At 66.9% G+C, this 20,002-nt stretch overlaps 3 protein-coding genes across 5 annotated transcripts; 2 read left to right on the top strand and 1 right to left on the bottom strand.

Moving 5' to 3' along the window:
* The first annotated feature begins 127 nt into the window (after positions 1–127).
* Positions 128–11,330, top strand: EHD2 (EH domain containing 2). 3 transcript variants are annotated; one of them, XM_082076823.1, is made up of 6 exons: positions 128–904; positions 2,433–2,530; positions 5,197–5,609; positions 8,688–8,852; positions 10,100–10,368; positions 10,462–11,330. In XM_082076823.1, the coding sequence occupies exons 1-6, from the start codon at positions 507–509 to the stop codon at positions 10,643–10,645; spliced, it is 1,527 nt and encodes a 508-aa protein (XP_081932949.1). In that variant the 5' UTR covers positions 128–506; the 3' UTR covers positions 10,646–11,330. The 3 variants fall into 3 exon arrangements, with proteins under 3 accessions (XP_081932949.1, XP_081932948.1, XP_081932950.1); XM_082076822.1 differs by having other exon boundaries at positions 129–904; positions 10,100–11,330; XM_082076824.1 differs by lacking the exons at positions 128–904; positions 2,433–2,530; positions 5,197–5,609 and adding an exon at positions 7,323–8,493 and having other exon boundaries at positions 8,650–8,852; positions 10,100–11,330.
* A 295-nt stretch (positions 11,331–11,625) lies between these two features.
* On the top strand, positions 11,626–16,041 carry NOP53 (NOP53 ribosome biogenesis factor; the record flags this gene model as incomplete). The annotated part of the gene is given in 13 exon segments (XM_082076826.1): positions 11,626–11,883; positions 11,885–11,959; positions 12,057–12,120; positions 13,179–13,263; positions 13,321–13,526; positions 13,601–13,671; positions 13,753–13,848; positions 13,936–14,040; positions 14,145–14,318; positions 15,178–15,353; positions 15,425–15,491; positions 15,810–15,886; positions 15,981–16,041. Coding segments are annotated over 13 exon segments (1,500 nt in total). The 5' UTR covers positions 11,626–11,640.
* A 74-nt stretch (positions 16,042–16,115) lies between these two features.
* On the bottom strand, positions 16,116–19,347 carry LOC309452147 (gap junction delta-2 protein-like). The gene is made up of 2 exons (XM_082076825.1): positions 19,177–19,347; positions 16,116–17,487 (listed from the first exon to the last, which is right to left on the bottom strand). Exons 1-2 carry the CDS (start codon positions 19,245–19,247, stop codon positions 16,668–16,670), a joined length of 891 nt encoding a protein of 296 aa, XP_081932951.1. The 5' UTR covers positions 19,248–19,347; the 3' UTR covers positions 16,116–16,667.
* Between the last annotated feature and the right edge of the window lie 655 nt (positions 19,348–20,002).

Genomic DNA, 20,002 nt, shown 5'->3' with positions numbered 1-20,002 from the left:
ATTAGGGGGCGGTTTGGATTGGGTTTGTTTTCCTTCCCCTGGTCGGTCTCGAACCCGCGTCCCGCCCCGTCCCGCTGATGTTAATTTATGCTAATTTATGCCCCGCCAGCCCTTTTCCCGCGCCCGCCGCCGCCGCCGCCGCTCAGACCCGCGGCCGCTTCGCGACGCGATTTTCCCTGCGCGAAACCCCCCAAAAAGCCGCAAATAAACCAGAAGAAAAGCACCAAATCCCTCCGGCCGCCGGGACAGCGGCCCCAGCGACCCCCCCAAGGCTTTTTTTGGGGTGAAAAGCGCTATTTTTGGATATTAACCCCCCCCGGCGCTGCGAGAAGAAAAAGAGCAAAACTTCGCGTTTTGCTTTGAATTTCACTTTAAATTTTGCCTTATTTTTGAGTCCCCCCCCCCGCGCGCCCCATGGCCGGGGGCTCCAGCTGAGCGCCCCCCCACCCCCCTCAGGGTGTCACTCGTGTCCCCAGTTGTCACCGCCCCCCCCCCAAACCGCCGCGATGTTCAGCTGGATGCGCAAAAACCCCAAAAAAAGCCCCGAAACGGTTCAAACCGTGACCGAGGGGCTGAAAAACCTCTACAAAAAGAAGCTCCTGCCCGTGGAGGAGTTTTATCGCTTCCACGATTTCCACTCGCCCGCCCTGGAGGACGCGGATTTTGACAACAAACCCATGATTTTGGTGATGGGACAATATTCCACCGGGAAAACCTCGTTCATCCGGTACCTGCTGGAGCAGGAGATCCCGGGCAGCCGGATCGGGCCCGAACCCACCACCGACTCGTTCGTGGCCATCATGCATGGGGACAGCGAGGGGGTGACCCCGGGAAACGCGCTCATCGTGGACCCCCAAAAACCCTTCCGGCAGCTGCACCCCTTCGGCAACGGCTTCCTCAAGCGGTGAGTCCGAGCGCCCCAAAAGCAACCGCTTCCCCCCCAAAATAACGCGCCCCCGAAGAAGCGCCGCAGCCGGGGCGCGAACCGGCGGCTCTGCGGGAGAAACCGCCCCGGGATCGCGCTGAAAACGGCCCCGAACAGCCAAAAACTGCCCCAAAACACCCCAATATCAGTCCAGAAACACCCCCCGGCACCCCCAGATTGAGGTCTGAGGGGGAAAACGCCCCGAAATCGCCCCAAAAATACGCCCCGGCGCCCCCAGATTGAGGTTTGAGGGGGAAGACGCCCCCAAATCGCTCCGAAAACACCCCCAAAACACCCCAAAAGCACCCCAAAAACACCCCCGCACCCCCAGACTGAGGTTTGAGGGGCAAATCGTCCCCAAAACACCCCCAAATCACCCCCTGACACCCCCAGACTGAGGTTTGAGGGCAAAAGCGCCCCCGAATCGCCCCCAAAACACCCCAAAATCACCCCCCGACTGAACTTTGAGGGCAAAAACGCCCCCAAATCACCCCAAACCCACTCCCAAAAACATCCCCAAACTGAGCTTTTCTGCTGAAATCACCCCAAAAACCACCCCCCCCCCCCCATCGCCGCGATTCCGCCCGTTTTTCCCCGTTTTTTGACATTTTTGGGGACTTTTTCATACTTTTGGGAAACGCCCCGAAGCGCGGGGGGGGCAGCGGAATCCCCCCCCCCCCCCCAGCCCATCTCCGGGTTTCACCCCCCGATTCGGTGCTTTTTCCCCATTTTTGGCTATTTTTAGGGAATTCCCCCCCCCGTTCGGCCCTTGGGGGTCCCGTTTGGGGTCCCCCTGTTGGCCGGGGGGGGTCCCCGCCCCATGGAGGGGGGGGGGCGGGGGGGATGAGCCAGGGGACAGGAATGCGGCTGCGGCTGCCAACGGCCCCCCCGCCCCCCCCCGCGACGGGGCCGCCTCGGAAAAGTCGCCGTCAGGACCGGGAGGGGCCCCCCCGGTAGAACAAACACCCCCCCGGGTAGAATAAACACCCCCCCCCCCGAATTAAACACCCCCCCCCGAATTAAACACTAACACCCCCCCCCGAATTAAACACTAACACCCCACGAATTAACCCCCCCCCCGGATAAAACATCCCCCGATAAATCACACCCGGGGGGGGGTCCGGGGGGGTTCAAGGGGGTTTGGGGGATACAGGGGATTCCGGGGGGGGGCGCAGGGGGGGGCGGATTGTTCAGGGGGTTGGGGGGGGCGGGAATTTTCAGGGGGGTTCGGGGGGCTCAGGGGGGGCCGGGGAGGTTCGGGGGGGTCCAGGGCAGCCCGGGGGGGATGTCGGGGGGGTCTGAAGAGGTTTAGGAGGGTTCGGGGGGGTCAGGGGATGCAGGGCAGCCCGGGGAGGTTCAGGGGGGGTCCGAAGAGGTTTAGGGGGGTCCGGGGTGGTTTGGGGGGTCCCGGGGAGGTTTAAGAAGGTTCAAGGGGTTTAGGGGGGTCCGAAGAGGTTTAGGGGGATTCGGGGGGGTCACTAACGCGCCGCCCCCCCCCCCCCCCCAGGTTCATGTGCGCCCACCTGCCCAACCAGGTGCTGGAGAGCATCAGCCTGATCGACACCCCCGGGATCCTGTCGGGGGCCAAACAGCGCGTGAGCCGCGGTGAGGGGGGGCCCGACCCCCCCCCGGAACGGGGAACCCCCCCCGGGGGGCCCCAGTGTCCCCCACCCCCCCCCGGAACGGGGAACCCCCCCCAGTGTCCCCCAATTCACCCCAGGAACAGGGAACCCCCCCCCAGTGTCCCCAGTGTCTCCCAATCCCCCCCGGGAATGGGGACCCCCCCCCCCCCCGGGCTGGGGGAGCATGGGGGGGACCCCCAGGAATTATGGGGGGGGGACAAAGTGTAATGGGGTGCAAAGGTGGGGGCAGAGTGAAATGGGGGGTGCAAAGGGAAGGGGGTGCCGGGGGGGTCACACAATATATATGGGTGTCGGGGGGGGTCGCACACTGTATGGGGGGGTCACACACTGTATGGGGTGTCGGGGGGGTCACACACTGTATGGGGGGGTCACACGATGTATATGGGGTGTCAGGTGGGGGGTCACACTCTCAATACATGGGGTGTCGGGGGGGTCACACGCTGTATGGGGGGGGTCACACGCTGTCTGGGGGGTCAGGGGGGGTTGCACAACCCCAGGGGTGGTGCCCGGGGTGGGGCGGAGCGGGGGGGCCCGGGGGGGGGCCCTTTGCCAGCTCCGGGTGCCAAGTGGCGCAAGAGCCGCTGCCAAGGGCGGGGCCCCCCCGCCCCCCCAGCCAGCAATGGGGGTTCCCGTGGGGGGGGGTGGGGCAGCCGGTAGCCCCCCCCCCTTTCCGGAGATGGGGGGGCTGCCAAGTTTCCAGGCCGGGCTGGGCCCCCCCCGCCCCCCTTTTCCTTCCCCACCCCAAAAGCTGCGGCCGCTGCCAAAAGTGCTGGGGGTGGGGGGGGGACCCCCCCGAGCGGGGGGGCTGGGAAAGGGGGGGCTGGGAAAAAAGGGGGGGGGCCGGAATAGGGGGGTTAGGGCTGGGAAAAGGGGGTTCGGGGGTGGGAAAAGGGGGGGTCGGGGTCAAATTCCCGGGTGGGCGCTCCCTGAGGTGTGAATGGGGGGGCGCGGGGTCAAGGGCGGGTCAAGGTCAAGGTCAAGGGCAGGGCCGGAGGGACCTTTCCCAGGACTTGCAGCTTTTGCCTTTTTTGGTGCTTTTTTTCTGGCTCTCGGGGCCTCCGGCCGCGGGGGGGGAGGGGGGGAGCGGAGCCGGTTTAGGGCTGAGTTTAGAGCTGGGATTAGGGCTGAGAAGGGGGGGTTGGGCTTAGGGTTAGGATTAGGTCTGGGGTTGAGATTGAGGTGGGTTTGGGGTTAGGGTGGGGTTTAGGCTTGAGATCAGGGTTGGGGTTTAGGTTGGGATTACAGTTGAGGTTAAATTTGGGTTTAGGGTTGAGATTAGGGTTGGGGTTTAGGTCAGGATTAAGGTTGGGTTCAGGCTGGCCTTTAGGCTGGGATTAGGGTTGGGGTTTAGGCCAGGATTAGGATTGAGTTCAGGCTGGGGTTCAGGCTGGGATTAGGGTAGTGTTCAGGTTGGGCTTCAGGCTGGGATTAGGGTTTGGTTTAGGCTGGGATTAGGGTTCGGTTCAGGCTGGGCTTTAGGCTGGGATTAGAGTTTGGTTCAGGCTGGGTTTAGGGTTTGGTTCAGGCTGGAATCAGTGTTGTGTTCAAGATGTACTTTAGGCTGGAATTAGGGTTGTGTTCAGGCTGTACTTTAGGCTGGGCTTAGTGCCGCCTTCAGCCCCACGTCCATTCCCAGCTTCCCCTCCCCACACCCCAAGACCCCCAGAACCCCCTAATACCCCCCAGAACCCCCCCAGGACCTCCCCAAGATCCCCACAGAACCCCCTCAAGACCCCCCCAGGATACCCCCATACCCCCCCAGGATACCCCCAAGACCCCCCAGGATACCCCACTACCCCCCAGGATCCCCCCAGAATCTCCCCAGGACCCCCCCAGAACCCCCACAAGACCACCCAGGATTGCCCCAGGACCCCCCCAAGACCCCCCAGGACCCCTCAAGACCCCCCAGGATCCTCCCAGGACTCCCCAAACCCCCCAAGACCCCCCAGTACCCCCCAGCATCCCCTCAAGATCCCCCCAGGAACCCCCCAGAATCCCCCAAGACCCCCCAGGACACCCCCAGAACCCCCCAAGACCCCCCCAGTACCCCCCAGCATCCCCTCAAGATCCCCCCACGAACCCCCCTGACCCCCCAGAACCCCCCAAGACCCCCCCCAGACCCCCCCAGGACCCCCTCAAGACCCCCCAGGACCCCCCAGGATCCCCCCTGAATCCCTCAGAACCCCCCAAGACCCCCCCAGTACCCCCCAGCATCCCCTCAAGATCCCCCCAGGAACCCCCCTGACCCCCCAGAACCCCCCAAGACCCCCCCCAGACCCCCCCAGGACCCCCTCAAGACCCCCCAGGACCCCCCAGGATCCCCCCTGAACCCCTCAGAACCCCCCAAGACCCCCCCAGTACCCCCCAGCATCCCCTCAAGATCCCCCCAGGAACCCCCCTGACCCCCAAGACCCCCCCCAGACCCCCCCAGGACCCCCTCAAGACCCCCCAGGACCCCCCAGGATCCCCCCTGAACCCCTCAGAACCCCCCAAGACCCCCCCAGTACCGCCCAGAATCCCCTCAAGATCCCCCCAGGAACCCCCCAGAACCACCCAGGACCCCCCAGGACCCCCCAAATCCCCCAAGACCGCCCCCAACCCCCCCATTTCCCTTCCCCCCCCCCCCAGGCTACGACTTCCCGGCCGTGCTGCAGTGGTTCGCGGAGCGCGTGGACCTGATCATCCTGCTGTTCGACGCGCACAAGCTGGAGATCTCGGACGAGCTGGGCGAGGCCATCGGGGCGCTGCGGGGCCACGAGGACAAGGTGCGCGTGGTGCTCAACAAGGCGGACGCGGTGGAGACGCAGCAGCTGATGCGGGTGTACGGGGCGCTGATGTGGGCGCTGGGCAAGGCGTTCGGCACCCCCGAGGTGCTGCGCGTCTTCATCGGCTCCTTCTGGGCCGAGCCGCTGCTGGTGGCCGAGAACCGGCGGCTGTTCGAGCTGGAGGAGCAGGACCTGTTCCAGGACATCCAGAACCTGCCGCGCCACGCCGCGCTGCGCAAGCTCAACGACCTGGTCAAGAGGGCGCGCCTCGTTAGGGTGAGTGAGTCGGGATCATTAGTGTGAGTGCGGCTCGGTAGGGTGAGTGAGTGGGGATCGTTAGGGTGAGTGCGGCTCGGTAGGGTGAGCGTGGTTCGTTAGGGTGAGCGTGGTTCGTTAGGGTGAGCGTGGTTTATTAGGGTGAGTGTGGTTTATTAGGGTGAGCACAATTCATTAGGGTGAGTGTGGTTCATTAGGGTGAGCACAATTCATTAGGGTGAGTGGGGCTCATTAGGGTGAGTGGGGCTCATTAGGGTGAGTGGGGCTCATTAGGGTGAGTGGGGCTCATTAGGGTGAGCACAATTCATCAGGGTGAGTGTGGTTCATCAGGGTGAGTGTGGTTCATTAGGGTGAGTGTGGTTTATTAGGGCCAGTGTGGTTTATTAGGGTGAGTGGGGCTCATTAGGGTGAGCACAATTCATTAGGCTGAGCGTGGTTCATTAGGGTGAGTGGGGTTCATTAGGGTGAGTGTGGTTCATTAGGGTGAGTGCGGTTCATTAGGGTGAGTGGGGCTCGTTAGGCTGAGCGTGGTTCATTAGGGTGAGGGCTCATTGGCGTCAGCACAGATGGTGGGGGGAACGGGGATGGGGCAACAAGAGCGAACTTGGGGCTCTGTGATGGGGACGAGGGGACACCAGGAGAACTTGGGGTCCTGTGATGGGGATGAGGGGACACCGGGAGAACTTGGGGTGCTGTGATGGGGACACCGGGAGAACTTGGGGTCCTGTGATGGGGACACCAGGAGAACTTGGGGTCCTGTGATGGGGACACTGGGGGGACAAGAGGGCATGTGGGGTGCTGTGATGGGGACACCAGGAGAACTTGGGGTGCTGTGATGGGGATGAGGGGACACCGGGAGAACTTGGGGCTCTGTGATGGGGACACCAGGAGAACTTGGGGCTCTGTGATGGGGACACCAGGAGAACTTGGGGTGCTGTGATGGGGATGAGGGGACACCAGGAGAACTTGGGGTCCTGTGATGGGGACACTGGGGGGACAAGAGGGCATGTGGGGTGCTGTGATGGGGACACCAGGAGAACTTGGGGCTCTGTGATGGGGACACCAGGAGAACTTGGGGCTCTGTGATGGGGACGAGGGGACACCAGGAGAACTTGGGGTGCTGTGATGGGGACACCAGGAGAACTTGGGGCTCTGTGATGGGGACGAGGGGACACCAGGAGAACTTGGGGTGCTGTGATGGGGACACCAGGAGAACTTGGGGTGCTGTGATGGGGATGAGGGGACACCAGGAGAACTTGGGGTCCTGTGATGGGGACACCAGGAGAACTTGGGGTGCTGTGATGGGGACACCAGGAGAACTTGGGGTGCTGTGATGGGGATGAGGGGACACCAGGAGAACTTGGGGCTCTGTGATGGGGACACCAGGAGAACTTGGGGTCCTGTGATGGGGACACTGGGGGGACAAGAGGGCATGTGGGGTGCTGTGATGGGGACACCAGGAGAACTTGGGGCTCTTCATGGCTCCAATGGGGACACTGGGGGAACTTGGGGTGCTGTGATGGGGACACCAGGGCTCTTGGGGTTCTGTGATGGGGACAAGAGGACACCGGGAGAATTTGGGATCCCGTGATGGGGACACCAGGAGAATTGGGGTTCTCCATGGCTCCAATGGGGACAAGGGGACCCCGGGGGAACTCGGGGCTCTCCATGGGGACAAGGGGACCCCGGGGGAACTCGGGGTTCTCCATGGGGACGAGGGGACACTGGAGGGGACTTGGGGTTCTCCATGGCTCCAATGGGGACAAGGGGACCCCGGGGGAACTCGGGGTTCTCCATGGGGACGAGGGGACCCCGCCGGCCCATGAGAAGGGGCGGCCGATGCTTTGGGGTCCCCGGGAGGTGGCTCAGGGGTCCCCCAGCAGCGGCCCCATTGCCACGGGGGACGTCACCGTGTCCCCCCCGTCCTGTGCCTGCTTTCCTCGTTAATGGTTTCCCGTGAGGTAACCCTTCCGCCCTCTAATTACAGAGCAATTAATGCCCCCCCTCCCCGTCAGGTGCCCCCTGTGCCCAGAGCCGGGGGGGGGCGGTTTGGGGCGGGGGGGCGGGTGAGCCCCCCCATGGCCGAGCCCGTGGCCCCGAGGCCAGGGGGCGGGGGGGCTGGTTTATTCTCTTACTCCCCGGTTCCTTCTCCCCCCCCCCCGTCCCGTGTCCCCCCCCGGCGGCCTTATCGCATCCGGCCCTTTGTGCCCAGCGTCCGCTGCCACACGGACACGGGACACGGGACACGGGACAGGGACATGGGACATGGACACGGGACATGGGACAGGGACAGGGGACATGGGACAGGGGACAGGGACACGGGACATGGGACACAAGACATGGGACATGGACACGGGACACAGGACCCAGGTGTCTGGGAGGGGACTCAGGTGTCCAGGAAGGGACGCAGGTGTGCAGGAGGGGACCCAGGCGTCCGGGAGGGGACCCAGGTGTGCGGGAGGGACCCAGGTGTGCAGGAGGGACCCAGGTGTGCGGGAGGGAGCCAGGCGTGCGGGAGGGGACCCAGGAGTCCGGGAGGGGACCCAGGCATCCAGGGGCGGACCCAGGAGTGGACCCAGGCGTCCGGGTGGGGACCCAGGCGTCCGGGTGGGGACCCAGGCGTCCAGGAGTGGACCCAGGCGTCCAGGAGGGACCCAGGCGTCTGGGAGGGACCCAGGCGTCCGGGAGGGACCCAGGCGTCCGGGAGGGGACCCAGGTGTCTTGGAGGGGACCCAGGCGTCCGGGAGGGACCCAGGCGTGCGGGAGGGGACCCAGGCATCCGGGAGGGCACTCAGGTGTCCAGGGGGGGACCCAGGAGTGGACCCAGGCGCACGGGAGGGACCCAGGCGCACGGGAGGGACCCAGGCGTGCGGGAGGGACCCAGGTGTGCGGGAGGGGACCCAGGCGTCCGGGAGGGGACCCAGGTGTCTGGGAGGGACCCAGGCGTCCGGGAGGGGACCCAGGTGTCCAGGAGGGACCCAGGCGTCCGGGAGTGGACCCAGGCGTCCGGGAGGGACCCAGGCGTCCGGGAGGGACCCAGGCGTCCGGGAGGGACCCATGCGCGGCTCGCTGCCGCAGGTGCACGCGCACATCGTGGGGCGGCTGCGCAAGGAGATGCCGTCGGTGTTCGGGAAGGAGCACAAGAAGAAGCAGCTGATCCAGAAGCTGCCGCTGCTGTTCGCGCGGATCCAGCTGGAGCAGCACATCCCGCCCGGGGACTTCCCCGACTGCGCCCGCATGCAGGTGCGCTGAGCCCCAGTGGGGGAGCGGGGTGCTGAGCCCTCATTGGGGGGGCTGGGGGTGCTGAGCCCCAGTGGGGGAGCGGGGTGCTGAGCCCCCACTGGGGGGGCTGGGGGGGGGCTGAGCCCTGGATTGGGGGGCTGGGGGGGGCTGAGCCCTGGATTGGGGGGGCTGAGCCCCGGGATGGGGGATCTGAGGGGGTCTGGGGGTGCCCCCGTGGCGCCATCCCACCCATGGCGCCACTGAGCCCATGTCACGATCCCGCCCCATGTCACGATCCTGTCCCCATGTCACGATCCCCCCCATGTCACGATCCCCCCCATGTCACGATCCCGCCCCATGTCACGATCCTGTCCCATGTCACGATCCCCCCCATGTCACGATCCCCCCCATGTCACGATCCCGCCCCATGTCACGATCCTGTCCCATGTCACGATCCCCCCATGTCACGATCCCCCCATGTCACGATCCCGCCCCATGTCACGATCCTGTCCCATGTCACGATCCCCCCCATGTCACGATCCCGCCCCATGTCACGATCCTGTCCCATGTCACGATCCTGTCCCATGTCACGATCCTGCCCCATGTCACGATCCTGCCCCATGTCACGATCCCGCCCCATGTCACGATCCTGTCCCATGTCACGATCCCGCCCCATGTCACGATCCCGCCCCATGTCACGATCCCCCCCATGTCACGATCCTGTCCCATGTCACGATCCTGTCCCATGTCACGATCCCCCCCATGTCACGATCCCCCCCATGTCACGATCCTGTCCCATGTCACGATCCCCCCCATGTCACGATCCCCCCCATGTCACGATCCTGCCCCATGTCACGATCCCCCCATGTCGCTCTCCCCCCAGGAGCTGCTGCTGGCGCAGGACCTGTCGCGCCTGCCCCATGTCACGATCCCCCCATGTCACGATCCCCCCATGTCACGATCCCCCCCATGTCACGATCCTGTCCCCATGTCACGATCCTGTCCCCATGTCACGATCCCCCGCCCCATGTCACGATCCCCCCCATGTCACGATCCTGTCCCCATGTCACGATCCCCCGCCCCATGTCACGATCCCCCCCATGTCACGATCCCGCCCCATGTCACGATCCTGTCCCCATGTCGCTCTCCCCCCGCAGGAGCTGCTGCTGGCGCAGGACCTGTCGCGCCTGCCCCATGTCACGATCCCCCCCATGTCACGATCCCGCCCCATGTCACGATCCTGTCCCCATGTCGCTCTCCCCCCGCAGGAGCTGCTGCTGGCGCAGGACCTGTCGCGCCTGCCCGCGCTGCGGCCGCGGCTGCTGGAGGCGCTGGACGAGCTGCTCTCGGCCGACATCGCGGCGCTGATGCCGCTGCTGCGGCAGGAGGAGCGCGGCGCGCCCGACGCCCCCGTGCAGGGCGGCGCGTTCGACGGCGCCCGCCTGGGCCCGTTCGCCGCCACCGACCAGGACGAGGAGGAGGCGGCGGGCGCCGAGGAGGAGGAGGACGAGTGGGTGGTGACGAAGGACAAGGCCAAGTACGACGAGATCTTCTACGGGCTGGCGCCGCTGGGCGGGAAGCTGAGCGGGCGGCGGGCGCGGGGCTGGATGGTGAGCAGCAACCTGCCCAGCTCGGTGCTGGGCCGCATCTGGCAGCTCAGCGACGTGGACCGCGACGGGATGCTGGACGCCGAGGAGTTCGCGCTGGCCGGGCACCTCATCGGCGCCAAGCTGGAGGGGAGGGGGCTGCCCGCCGACCTGCCCCCCCGCCTGGTGCCGCCGTCCAAGCGACGGCACAAGGGCTCGGCGGAGTGAGGAGCGCGACGGGGGGGGGCAGGGACACCCATCGACAGACACCCCCGGGACCACCCATCGAGCAGAGACACCCACTGGACCCCCCATCGAGCAGAGACACCCACTGGGACCCCCATCGACAGACACCCCCGGGACCACCCATCGAGCAGGGAACCCCCCGGATGGAGACACCCCCCCCATCGAGCAGAGACACCCCACCCGGGACCCCCCAATCGAGCAGAGACACCCCCTGGGACGCCCCATCGAGAAGAAACAGCCACTGGGACCCCCCATCGAGCAGAAGGGACCCCCCCCGTCGAGCAGAGACACCCCCCGGGACCCCCCATCGAGCAGAAGGGACCCCCCATCGAGCAGAGACACCCCCCGGGACCCCCCATCGAGCAGAAACAACCCCCCCAGACCCTCCATCGAACAGGGAACCCCCAAGCAGAAACAACCCCCCCATCGAGCAGAGACACCCCCGAGGACCCCCCCCGAAGAACAGACACCCCCTCGGGGACACCCCATCGAGCAGGGAACCCCCAGAAAGAGACAACCCCCCCGCCCGGGGACCCCCATCGAGCAGGGAACCCCCAGAAAGAGAAACACCCCCCCGGGGACCCCCCATCGAGCAGGGAACCCCCAGGCAGAGAAACACCCCCCCGCACAAGGGGGTTCCCCACCCCAATAAAGGACGATGCGGCTGATGGAGACACCGTGGTTGTGGCGTTTGGGAACAGGGCGGGTTGGGAAAGCGTGGGGCGAGGGAGGTGAGTGTGCAAGGGGGGGGGGGGGGTGTGCAAGGGGGTACGTGCAAGAAACGCCCCCCCCCCCGTTGGATAGCGCCCTTCCCAAGATGGCGCTGCGCCGTTCCCTACATGGCGGCCTCGCCCTTCCCAAGATGGCGGCTGCACCTTTCCCTACATGGCGGCCTCGCCCTTCCCAAGATGGCTGCCTCGCCCTTCCCAAGATGGCGGCTCCGCCCTTCCCAAAATGGCGGCTGCACCTTTCCCTAGATGGCGGCCTCGCCCCTCCCAAGATGGCGGCTCCACCTTCCCCGCCCTCCCCAAGATGGCGTCCGGAAGCGGTCGCGCCGCACTTCCGGCCTGCCCCCCAGCGTGGCCTTCCTTTCCACCATGGCGGCGGCCGCGGGCTCCCCGTCGTTCCTGGGCCTGGGCCCCGGCTCCCGCGATCCCGCCGCCGCCCGCCGCCGCCCCCGCGGGCCCCGCAACCGCAAGAAGGGCTGGAAGCGCTGGGCCCGGCCCCGAGGCGCGGCTGGGCCGCGAGATCGGCGATTTCCTGGAGGACGTGGCGCTGCAGCAGCGGGCGGCCGGGGTGAGGGGGGCGGGCGGGGGCACCCCATTGGTTTTTTGGGGGGGGGGGATACACTTGGGCCCCCCCCCCGGGGTGACACGGTGGGCTCGTCCGCAGGGGGCTGATCGCGGAGCAGCCGGACGAGGGGCTGTTCTTCCTGGACACGGGCGACGCCGAGAAGGGTGAGCGGCTCAATTTGGGGAGGGGGGACACAGGAGGGACCCCCGGGGGGCACCACCCCCCCCCTTCCCCTCATTGTTTGGGGTGGGGTCAATTTGGGGGGGGGGACACAGGGAGGGACCCCCGGGGGGCACCACCCCCCCCCTTCCCTCATTGTTTGGGGGTGGGGTCAATTGGGGGGGGGGGGGACAGGAGGGACCCCCGGGGGCACCACCCCCCCCTTCCCCTCATTGTTTGGGGTGGGGTCAATTTGGGGGGGGGACACAGGAGGGGACCCCCGGGGGGCACCACCCCCCCCTTCCCCTCATTGTTTGGGGGTGGGGTCAATTTGGGGGGGGGGGGACAGGAGGGAGCCCCGGGGGGCACCACCCCCCCCCTTCCCCTCATTGTTTGGGGGTGGGGTCAATTTGGGGGGGGGGGACACACAGGAGGGACCCCCGGGGGGCACCACCACCCCCCTTCCCCTCATTGTTTGGGGTGGGGTCAATTTGGGGGGGGGGGACACAGGAGGGACCCCCGGGGGGCACCAGCCCCCCCCCCTTCCCCTCATTGTTTGGGGTGGGGTCAATTTGGGGGGGGGACGACACAGGAGGGACCCCCGGGGGGCACCAGCCCCCCCTTCCCCTCATTGTTTGGGGTGGGGTCAATTTGGGGGGGGGACACAGGAGGGACCCCCGGGGGGCACCACCCCCCCCCTTCCCCTCATTGTTTGGGGTGGGGTCAATTTGGGGGGGGGGGACACACAGGAGGGACCCCCGGGGGGCACCACCCCCCCCCTTCCCCTCATTGTTTGGGGGTGGGGTCAATTTGGGGGGGGGGGGACACACAAGAGGGACCCCCGGGGGGCACCACCCCCCCCCTTCCCCTCATTGTTTGGGGTGGGATCAATTTGGGGGGCGGGGGGGACAGGAGGGACCCCCGGGGGGCACCACCCCCCCCCTTCCCCTCATTGTTTGGGGGTGGGGTCAATTTGGGGGGGGGGGACACAGGAGGGACCCCCGGGGGGCACCACCCCCCTGTTCCCCTCGTTATTTGGGGGTGACGCGTGTGCCCCCCCCAGACCGGCGGCTGAACAAGGGGAGGGAGAAGCCGCTGCACGTGGACCTGGTGCTGCAGCCCGACTCCAAGGTGCCGCCCCCCAAAGAGTGAGTATGGGGGGGACACGGGGGGGTGACACACGGGGGGGGCTGACCCCCCCGCAGCATTCTGGCCCACCAGGTCCCCAACGGGCGCAAGGAGCGGCGGCGGCGCCAATTTTGGGAGAAACGCGCCGAAAAGGGGGTTCTGCCCCGCGCCGAGCGGCGCCTGCGCGCGCGGCTGCAGCGGGGGGCGCCCCCCCCGCGCCGAACCCCCGAAACGGGCCGCTCGGACCCCCAAAGGGGCTTCTACGACATCTGGGCCGCCGATAGTAAGTTGGGGGGGTCCCGCGGGGGTTGGGGGGGTCGGCGTGTCCCCCCCGCGGTGACGCCGGTGTCCCCGCAGGCCCCCTGGAGCGGGCGCTGGAGGGGCAGGACGGCTGGTTCCTGCAGCAAACCAAGAAGCAGAGGGTGAAGGTGAGGATTTGGGGAGGGGGGGGGGCTCTGTGCGCCCCCCCCGGCCCTGCGTGACCCCCCCGTTCTGTGCCCCCCCCGCAGCGCCCCGGCAGGCTGGGGGCGAAGCCGTCGCAGGTCCCCGCCGTGGAGGTGATCGCCGCCGGCGGCTCCTACAACCCCACCTTTGAGGACCACCAGGTTTCTTTGGGGGGGTGTGAGTGTGGGGTGACCCCCCCCCCACCCCATGGCCGATTTGGGGGTGACGGGGGGCGTGTCCCCCCCCAGGCGCTGCTGCTGCAGGCGCACGAGGTGGAGCTGAGGAAGAAGAGGGCGGAGGACAAGGTGGAGCGGCAGCTGCGGATCCCGGCCGGCACTCAGCTCCCCACCGCGGTGAGACCCCCCCCGACCCACGGCGCTGCGCGGGGGGGGGCACAGGAGGGGGTCCCTTCCCCAATTGGGGCGCTGACCCCCCCTCCTCGCCCCCCCCCCCCCAGGAGACAGTTTTCCAGGAGCAGTGCGAGGGGCTGCTGGAGGAGTCGGGGGACGAGGGGGACGGGGACGGGGACGCGGTGGCACCGGCGGAGCCGCAGGACGCCCCGGTAACGGCGCCGCGGCGGGAGAAGAAGACGGAGCAGCAGCGGCGGCGGGAGAAGGAAGCGCGAGCTCTGGTGAGGGGGGGCTGCCGGTGCCATGCTGGCCCTGACGTGGTGTGCCAGTGCCGTGCCGGTGCCATGCTGGCCCTGGCATGGTGTGCCAGTGCCGTGCCGGTGCCGTGCTGGCCCTGACATGGTGTGCCAGTGCCGTGCCGGTGCCATGCTGGCCCTGGCATGGTGTGCCAGTACCGTGCCGGTGCCATGCTGGCCCTGGCATGGTGTGCCAGTGCCGTGCCGGTGCCGTGCTGGCCCTGACATGGTGTGCCAGTGCCGTGCCGGTGCCATGCTGGCCCTGACATGGTGTGCCAGTGCCGTGCCAGCCCTGACACAGCATGCCGGTGCCGTGCTGGTGCCATGCCGGTGCTGTGCCGGTGCCATGCCAGCTCTGACAGAGTGTGCCGGTGCCGTGCCGGTGCCTTGCCAGCCCTGACACGGTGTGCCGGTGCTGTGCCGGTGCTGTGCCGGCCCTGACATGGTGTGCCAGTGCCATGCTGGTGCCTTGCCAGCCCTGATGCGGCGTGCCGTTGCCATGCCGGCCCTGGCCCAGCGTGCCGGTGCCGTGCCGGTGCCTTGCCAGCCCTGACATGGTGTGCCGGTGCCATGCCGGTGCCGTGCCAGCCCTGACGTGGTGTGCCGGTGCTATGCCTGCCCTGACGCGGTGTGCCGGTGCCGTGCCGGTGCCGTGCCAGCCCTGACGCGGTGTGCCGGTGCTATGCCTGCCCTGACGCGGTGTGCCGGTGCCATGCCGGTGCCGTGCCAGCCCTGACGCGGTGTGCCGGTGCTATGCCTGCCCTGACGCGGTGTGCCGGTGCCGTGCTGGCCCTGACGCGGTGTGCCGGTGCCGTGCCGCCCCTGACGCGGCGTTTCCCCCCAGGAGGCCCAGCAGCGCCGGGAGAAGGCGGCGCGGTGCCGGCGGCAGCAGCTGTTCCGCCTGCGCTCGCTGCGGCAGCAGCTGCGGCGCTGGGACGAGGAGCTGCTGCGGCGCCGGCAGTTGCGCTTGGCCAAGCGCCGCGCCAAGGACGCGCTGCCCCGGCGCCTGGGACCCCTCAAGTGAGTTTTGGGGGTTTTGGGGGTGCTGCAGGGTCCCCCCCAAACCCCCTTTGACCCCCTGAACCCCCCAGGTACGAGGAGCCCAGCCTGGAGGTGCAGCTGAGCGACGAGCTGGCCGAGTCCCTGCGCACCCTCAAGGTGGGGCACCATTTTGGGGGGGTCCTCATGCTTTTGGGGGGGGTCCCCACCCTTTTGGGGGGGGAACCTCACCCTGGGAGGGGCTGGCACCCCATGATGAGACCCATCCTTGCGCTAGGAGGATTCACAGCCCCCCCGGGCTGGGAATGTGAAGGTTTTTGGGGTCCCGGGGCCTCGCCGTGTAGGCGGGGGTCTGGGTGCTGAGGGTGCTTTGTGGGGGGGTGCTGGGTGAAACCACCCCCCAAATTTGGTTGGGGGATGGGGGAGTGTACCCCGCACCCCCTCAATGTCCCCTCTTTGGTGTCCCCCCCGTTTCAGCCCGAGGGCAGTGTCCTGCGCGACCGCTTCAAGAGCCTGCAGAAGAGGAGCCTGATTGAGCCGCGGGAGAGGGCCAAGTGGGTTTTGGGGGTCCGGGGGGGCTTAGGGGTCCGGGAGGGGGCAGTTTGGGGGGGCTGGATTTTTGACCCCCTCCCTCCCATCTCTCGCCAGGTTCAAGAGGAGATATCGCCAGAAATACGTGGAGAAAAGAGCCTTCCGGGAAGTGACGTGAGTGGGGGGCACCGTGGGGCTGGGCCCCCCCCCAGGGTGCCCCCCCTGAGCGACCGCTCTCCCTTGCAGGTTGTAACCGCGGATCCTGCCCCCCCCCAGCGCCACAGCCCAATAAAACCATTTGCACCCGCGCCACCTCCTGCAGTTCTGTACTGGGGGGGCTGGGGCGGGGATGCTGGCGTGCGTCCCCCCCCGGGGGGGCCAGGACAGATGGCACCAGGCTCAGCCCCTTTCCCTTCTTTAGAGCTATTACAGAGCGGATTAGAGGCTGCAAATCCAGGGGGGGCCCCCCCGCTGCACTTGGCGGGGGGGGGGGTTGCCCAGAAACACCCCCAAACCCACCACGTAGAGCTCAGCACTCAACCCTCCAACCCGTTTATTTACATCTCGGGGGGGCTCTGCCCCCCCACAACCCCTCTGACAAACAAATAACCCCCACACGCGCTGCGCTCCCCCCCCGGCGGGGTCGTGGGCCCCCCCACTCCCCGCTTGCACCATGATGAGGTCGATCGACGCCAAAACTCGGCGTCAGCCCTTGCGGCGAATCGGGGTGGCGGGGACGCACCCCGGGGATTTTTGGAGGTGGGGGGCAGCACCGTTGCCCCCCCACACTTTCGGGGGGGGGTCTCAGACGTAAGCGGACTCGCTGGACTGCGTCCGGCCCAGCGCCGGGGGGGGGACGGGGGGAGAAAGGTCCTTTTTCCGCACCTCCACCAGCGACTTGCGCCGCGCCTGCACCCCGCGCACCGCGGCCTTGACCTTGCGCCAGCCCAGGTGGTTGAGCTCGGCCAGGTTGAGCAAGACGCAAACGCCGCTGACGGCGAACATGAACACCAGGAAAACCGTCTTCTCGGTGGGGCGCGACACGTAGCACTCCACCTCCTTGACGCACGGGTAGCGGTCGCACTCAAAAATAGCCGGGACGTTGAAGCCGTAGAGGAAATACTGCCCGGCCAGGAAACCGATCTCCAGAGCGTTCCGGAAAACCACCTGGATGACGTAGAAGCGGGAGATCCCCTCTTGGCGCTTGGCTTTGGAGCTGCGGGGGGCGCGCGGGAGGGGCCCGGGCAGCTCCTTGGCCTCCAGGCAGTCGGGTTCCTCCTTGGCGCCGCCGTCGGGGCCGGGCGCCAGCGCCCCGTTGATGGGTTTGGCTCTCTTGGCGTCGCGGTCCAGCAGCGGGTAGAGGAAGGAGTAGCGGCGCTCGCGCTGCTTGGCCGACTGGTGCACCGAGTAGGTGATGAAGCAGAGGCTGGGGGTGCAGACCAGGATGATCTGGAAGACCCAGTAGCGGATGTGGGAGATGGGGAAGGCTTTGTCGTAGCAGGCCTGGTTGCAGCCCGGCTGCAGCGTGTTGCACATGAACATGGTCTGCTCGTCCTCGTACACCGTCTCGCCCACGATGGCCACGATGAGGATGCGGAAGATCACCACCACCGTCAGCAGGATCCTGGGAGGGAGGAGGCGTGGGCACGCGGCTCCTACCTGCACCCAGGCACGTCGCTTGGACGTGGACACGTGGGTCCTTCTTGGGCCCAGGTGTGTGGGTTGAACCCGGAGACCTGGGTCCTACCTGGACCCAGACAGGTGGGTTAGACCTGGTCCTACCTAGACCTGGACATGCAGGTCCTACCTGGACCCAGACACATGGGTTGGACATTGAGATGTGGGTCCTACCTGGACCCAGACATGTGTTGGACATGGATATGTGGGTCCTTCTTGGACCCAGATGTGTGGGTTGAACTCGGAGACCTGGGTCCTACCTGGACCCAGACAGGTGGGTTAGACCTGGTCCTACCTGGACCTGGACATGCAGGTTCTACCTGGACCCAGACAGGTGGGTTAGACCTGGTCCTACCTAGACCTGGACATGCAGGTTCTACCTGGACCCAGACAGGTGGGTTAGACCTGGTCCTACCTAGACCTGGACATGCAGGTCCTACCTGGACCCAGACAGGTGGGTTAGACCTGGTCCTACCTAGACCTGGACATGCAGGTCCTACCTGGACACGTGGGTTAGACCTGGTCCTACCTGGACCTGGACATGCAGGTCCTACCTGGACCCAGACAGGTGGGTTAGACCTGGTCCTACCTAGACCTGGACATGCAGGTCCTACCTGGACACAGACACATGGGTTGGACATGGATATGTGGGTCCTTCTTGGGCCCAGATGTGTGGGTTGAACATTGAGACCTGGGTCCTACCTGGACCCAGATATGTGGGTTAGACCTGGACCTACCTGGACCTGGACAGGTGTTTGGACCTGGATACATCTAACCCAGAGATGTGGGTCCTACCTGGACACGTGGGGTGGGCCTGGACCCCCTAGTCCCACCTGGCCCCCCAGGTGCTTCCCAGCCCCATGTCCCCACGTGCCACCGTCCCTGACCTTGACCTGTCCCCATGGCCACGGGTACCCGTTGATGCTCATCCCCTGGTGCCATGGCTGCAGGCTTGGGGACATGGGGTGCAGGTTTGGGGGACATGGGGTGCAGGTTTGGGGACACAGCTGAAGGTTTTGAGGGACAAGGGGTGCAGGTTTGGGGACATGGGGTGCAGGTGTGGGGAACAGGGGGTGCAGGTTTGGGGAGACGGGGTGCAGGTTTGGGGACATGGGGTGCAGGTGTGGGGAACAGGGGGTGCAGGTTTGGGGACACAGGATGCAGGTTTGGGGACATGGGGTGCAGGTGTGAGGAACAGGGGGTGCAGGTTTGGGGACATGGGGTGCTGGTTTGGGGCCACGGCTGCATGCGAGGACCCCCCTTGGAACCGCCCCAGCCCCGGGCTGTGCCTGTCCCCACGCTGTCCCTTGTCCTGAGTGTCCCCGTAGTCACAGCTGTCACCTACTGCCAGCGGGGAGGTGACAGCAGGGAGGTGACAGCGGGTCCCTCTGCCACCCCCACCCCCGGGCCACCTCCCAGCCTCTTGCCGGGGGGGGGGGCGGGTTGTCCCGCTGTCACCCCGCGGGTGACACGACACCCCTGCCGCCCCCCCCACGGGCATCTGCTGCCCCCGGGAGGGGCCGGGGGGTGCGGCGGTGACCCAGGGGGCCCGGGGGGCGATGTGGGGGGTCCCGTGGGGGGGTCCGCTGACCCGTGGGGGGCCCCGGTGTCCCCCCCCCGCGCCGCGTGGGCTGACCTGCCGATCATGGTGGAGTGCTGCTGCACCGCCGCCTCCAGCAGCCGCTCCAGGATGGTCCATTCGCCCATCGCTCCGGGACCGGGGGGCGCCGGCCCGGGCCCCCCCGCGCCCCGCCGGGCCCCCCCCGCTCAGCGCCGCCGCCTCATCCCCGCCGCAGCCGCCGCTGCCGCCGCCGCCGCGCCCGGGAGCGCCGAGCGCGGCCCCGGCTGAGCGGCCCCGGCTGCGCGCGGCCCCGCGGGAGCGCGCGGGGCGGCGGGAGCGCGCGGGGCCGTCCCGCTAACGGCGGCGCGGGGGGGCGGCGACGCACGGGTTGTACTGGGAGGGGGCGCTGGTTATACTGGGGAAGGCGCTGGTTATTCTGCTGGGGGATGCACCGGTTATCCTGGTGCGATGCGCTGGTTATACTGGGGAGGATGCAGTGGTCATACTGGTGGGATGCACTGGTTATACTGGGAGGGGTGCAAAGCTTACAATGATGGGATGCACTGGTTATACTGGGGGGAAAGCACTCATTATACTGCGGGATGCTCTGGTTATACTGGGGAGGTTGCACTGTATTTAACGGGGGATGCAGTGGTTATACTGGTGGAGGATACACTGGTTATTCTGGGGCGGGAAACACTGGTTATACTGGGCGGGGGGAATGCACTCGTTATACTGGGGGATGTGCTGGTTATACTGGGGGGATGCACTGGTAAATACTGGGGGATATCCTGGTGGGATGCACTGGTTTTACTGGGAGGGTGCACTGGTTATTCTGGGGGGGGGAACACTGGTTATTCTGGCGGTGGATACACTGGTTATACTGGCAGGATGCACTGGT

Source organism: Streptopelia decaocto (genome assembly GCF_964273445.1).
Source record: "Streptopelia decaocto genome assembly, contig: HAP1_SCAFFOLD_684, whole genome shotgun sequence".
Lineage (NCBI taxonomy): Eukaryota > Metazoa > Chordata > Aves > Columbiformes > Columbidae > Streptopelia > Streptopelia decaocto.
The sequence above is the reverse complement of the archived record's forward strand: the minus strand, read 5'-3'. Positions and strand labels throughout refer to the sequence as shown.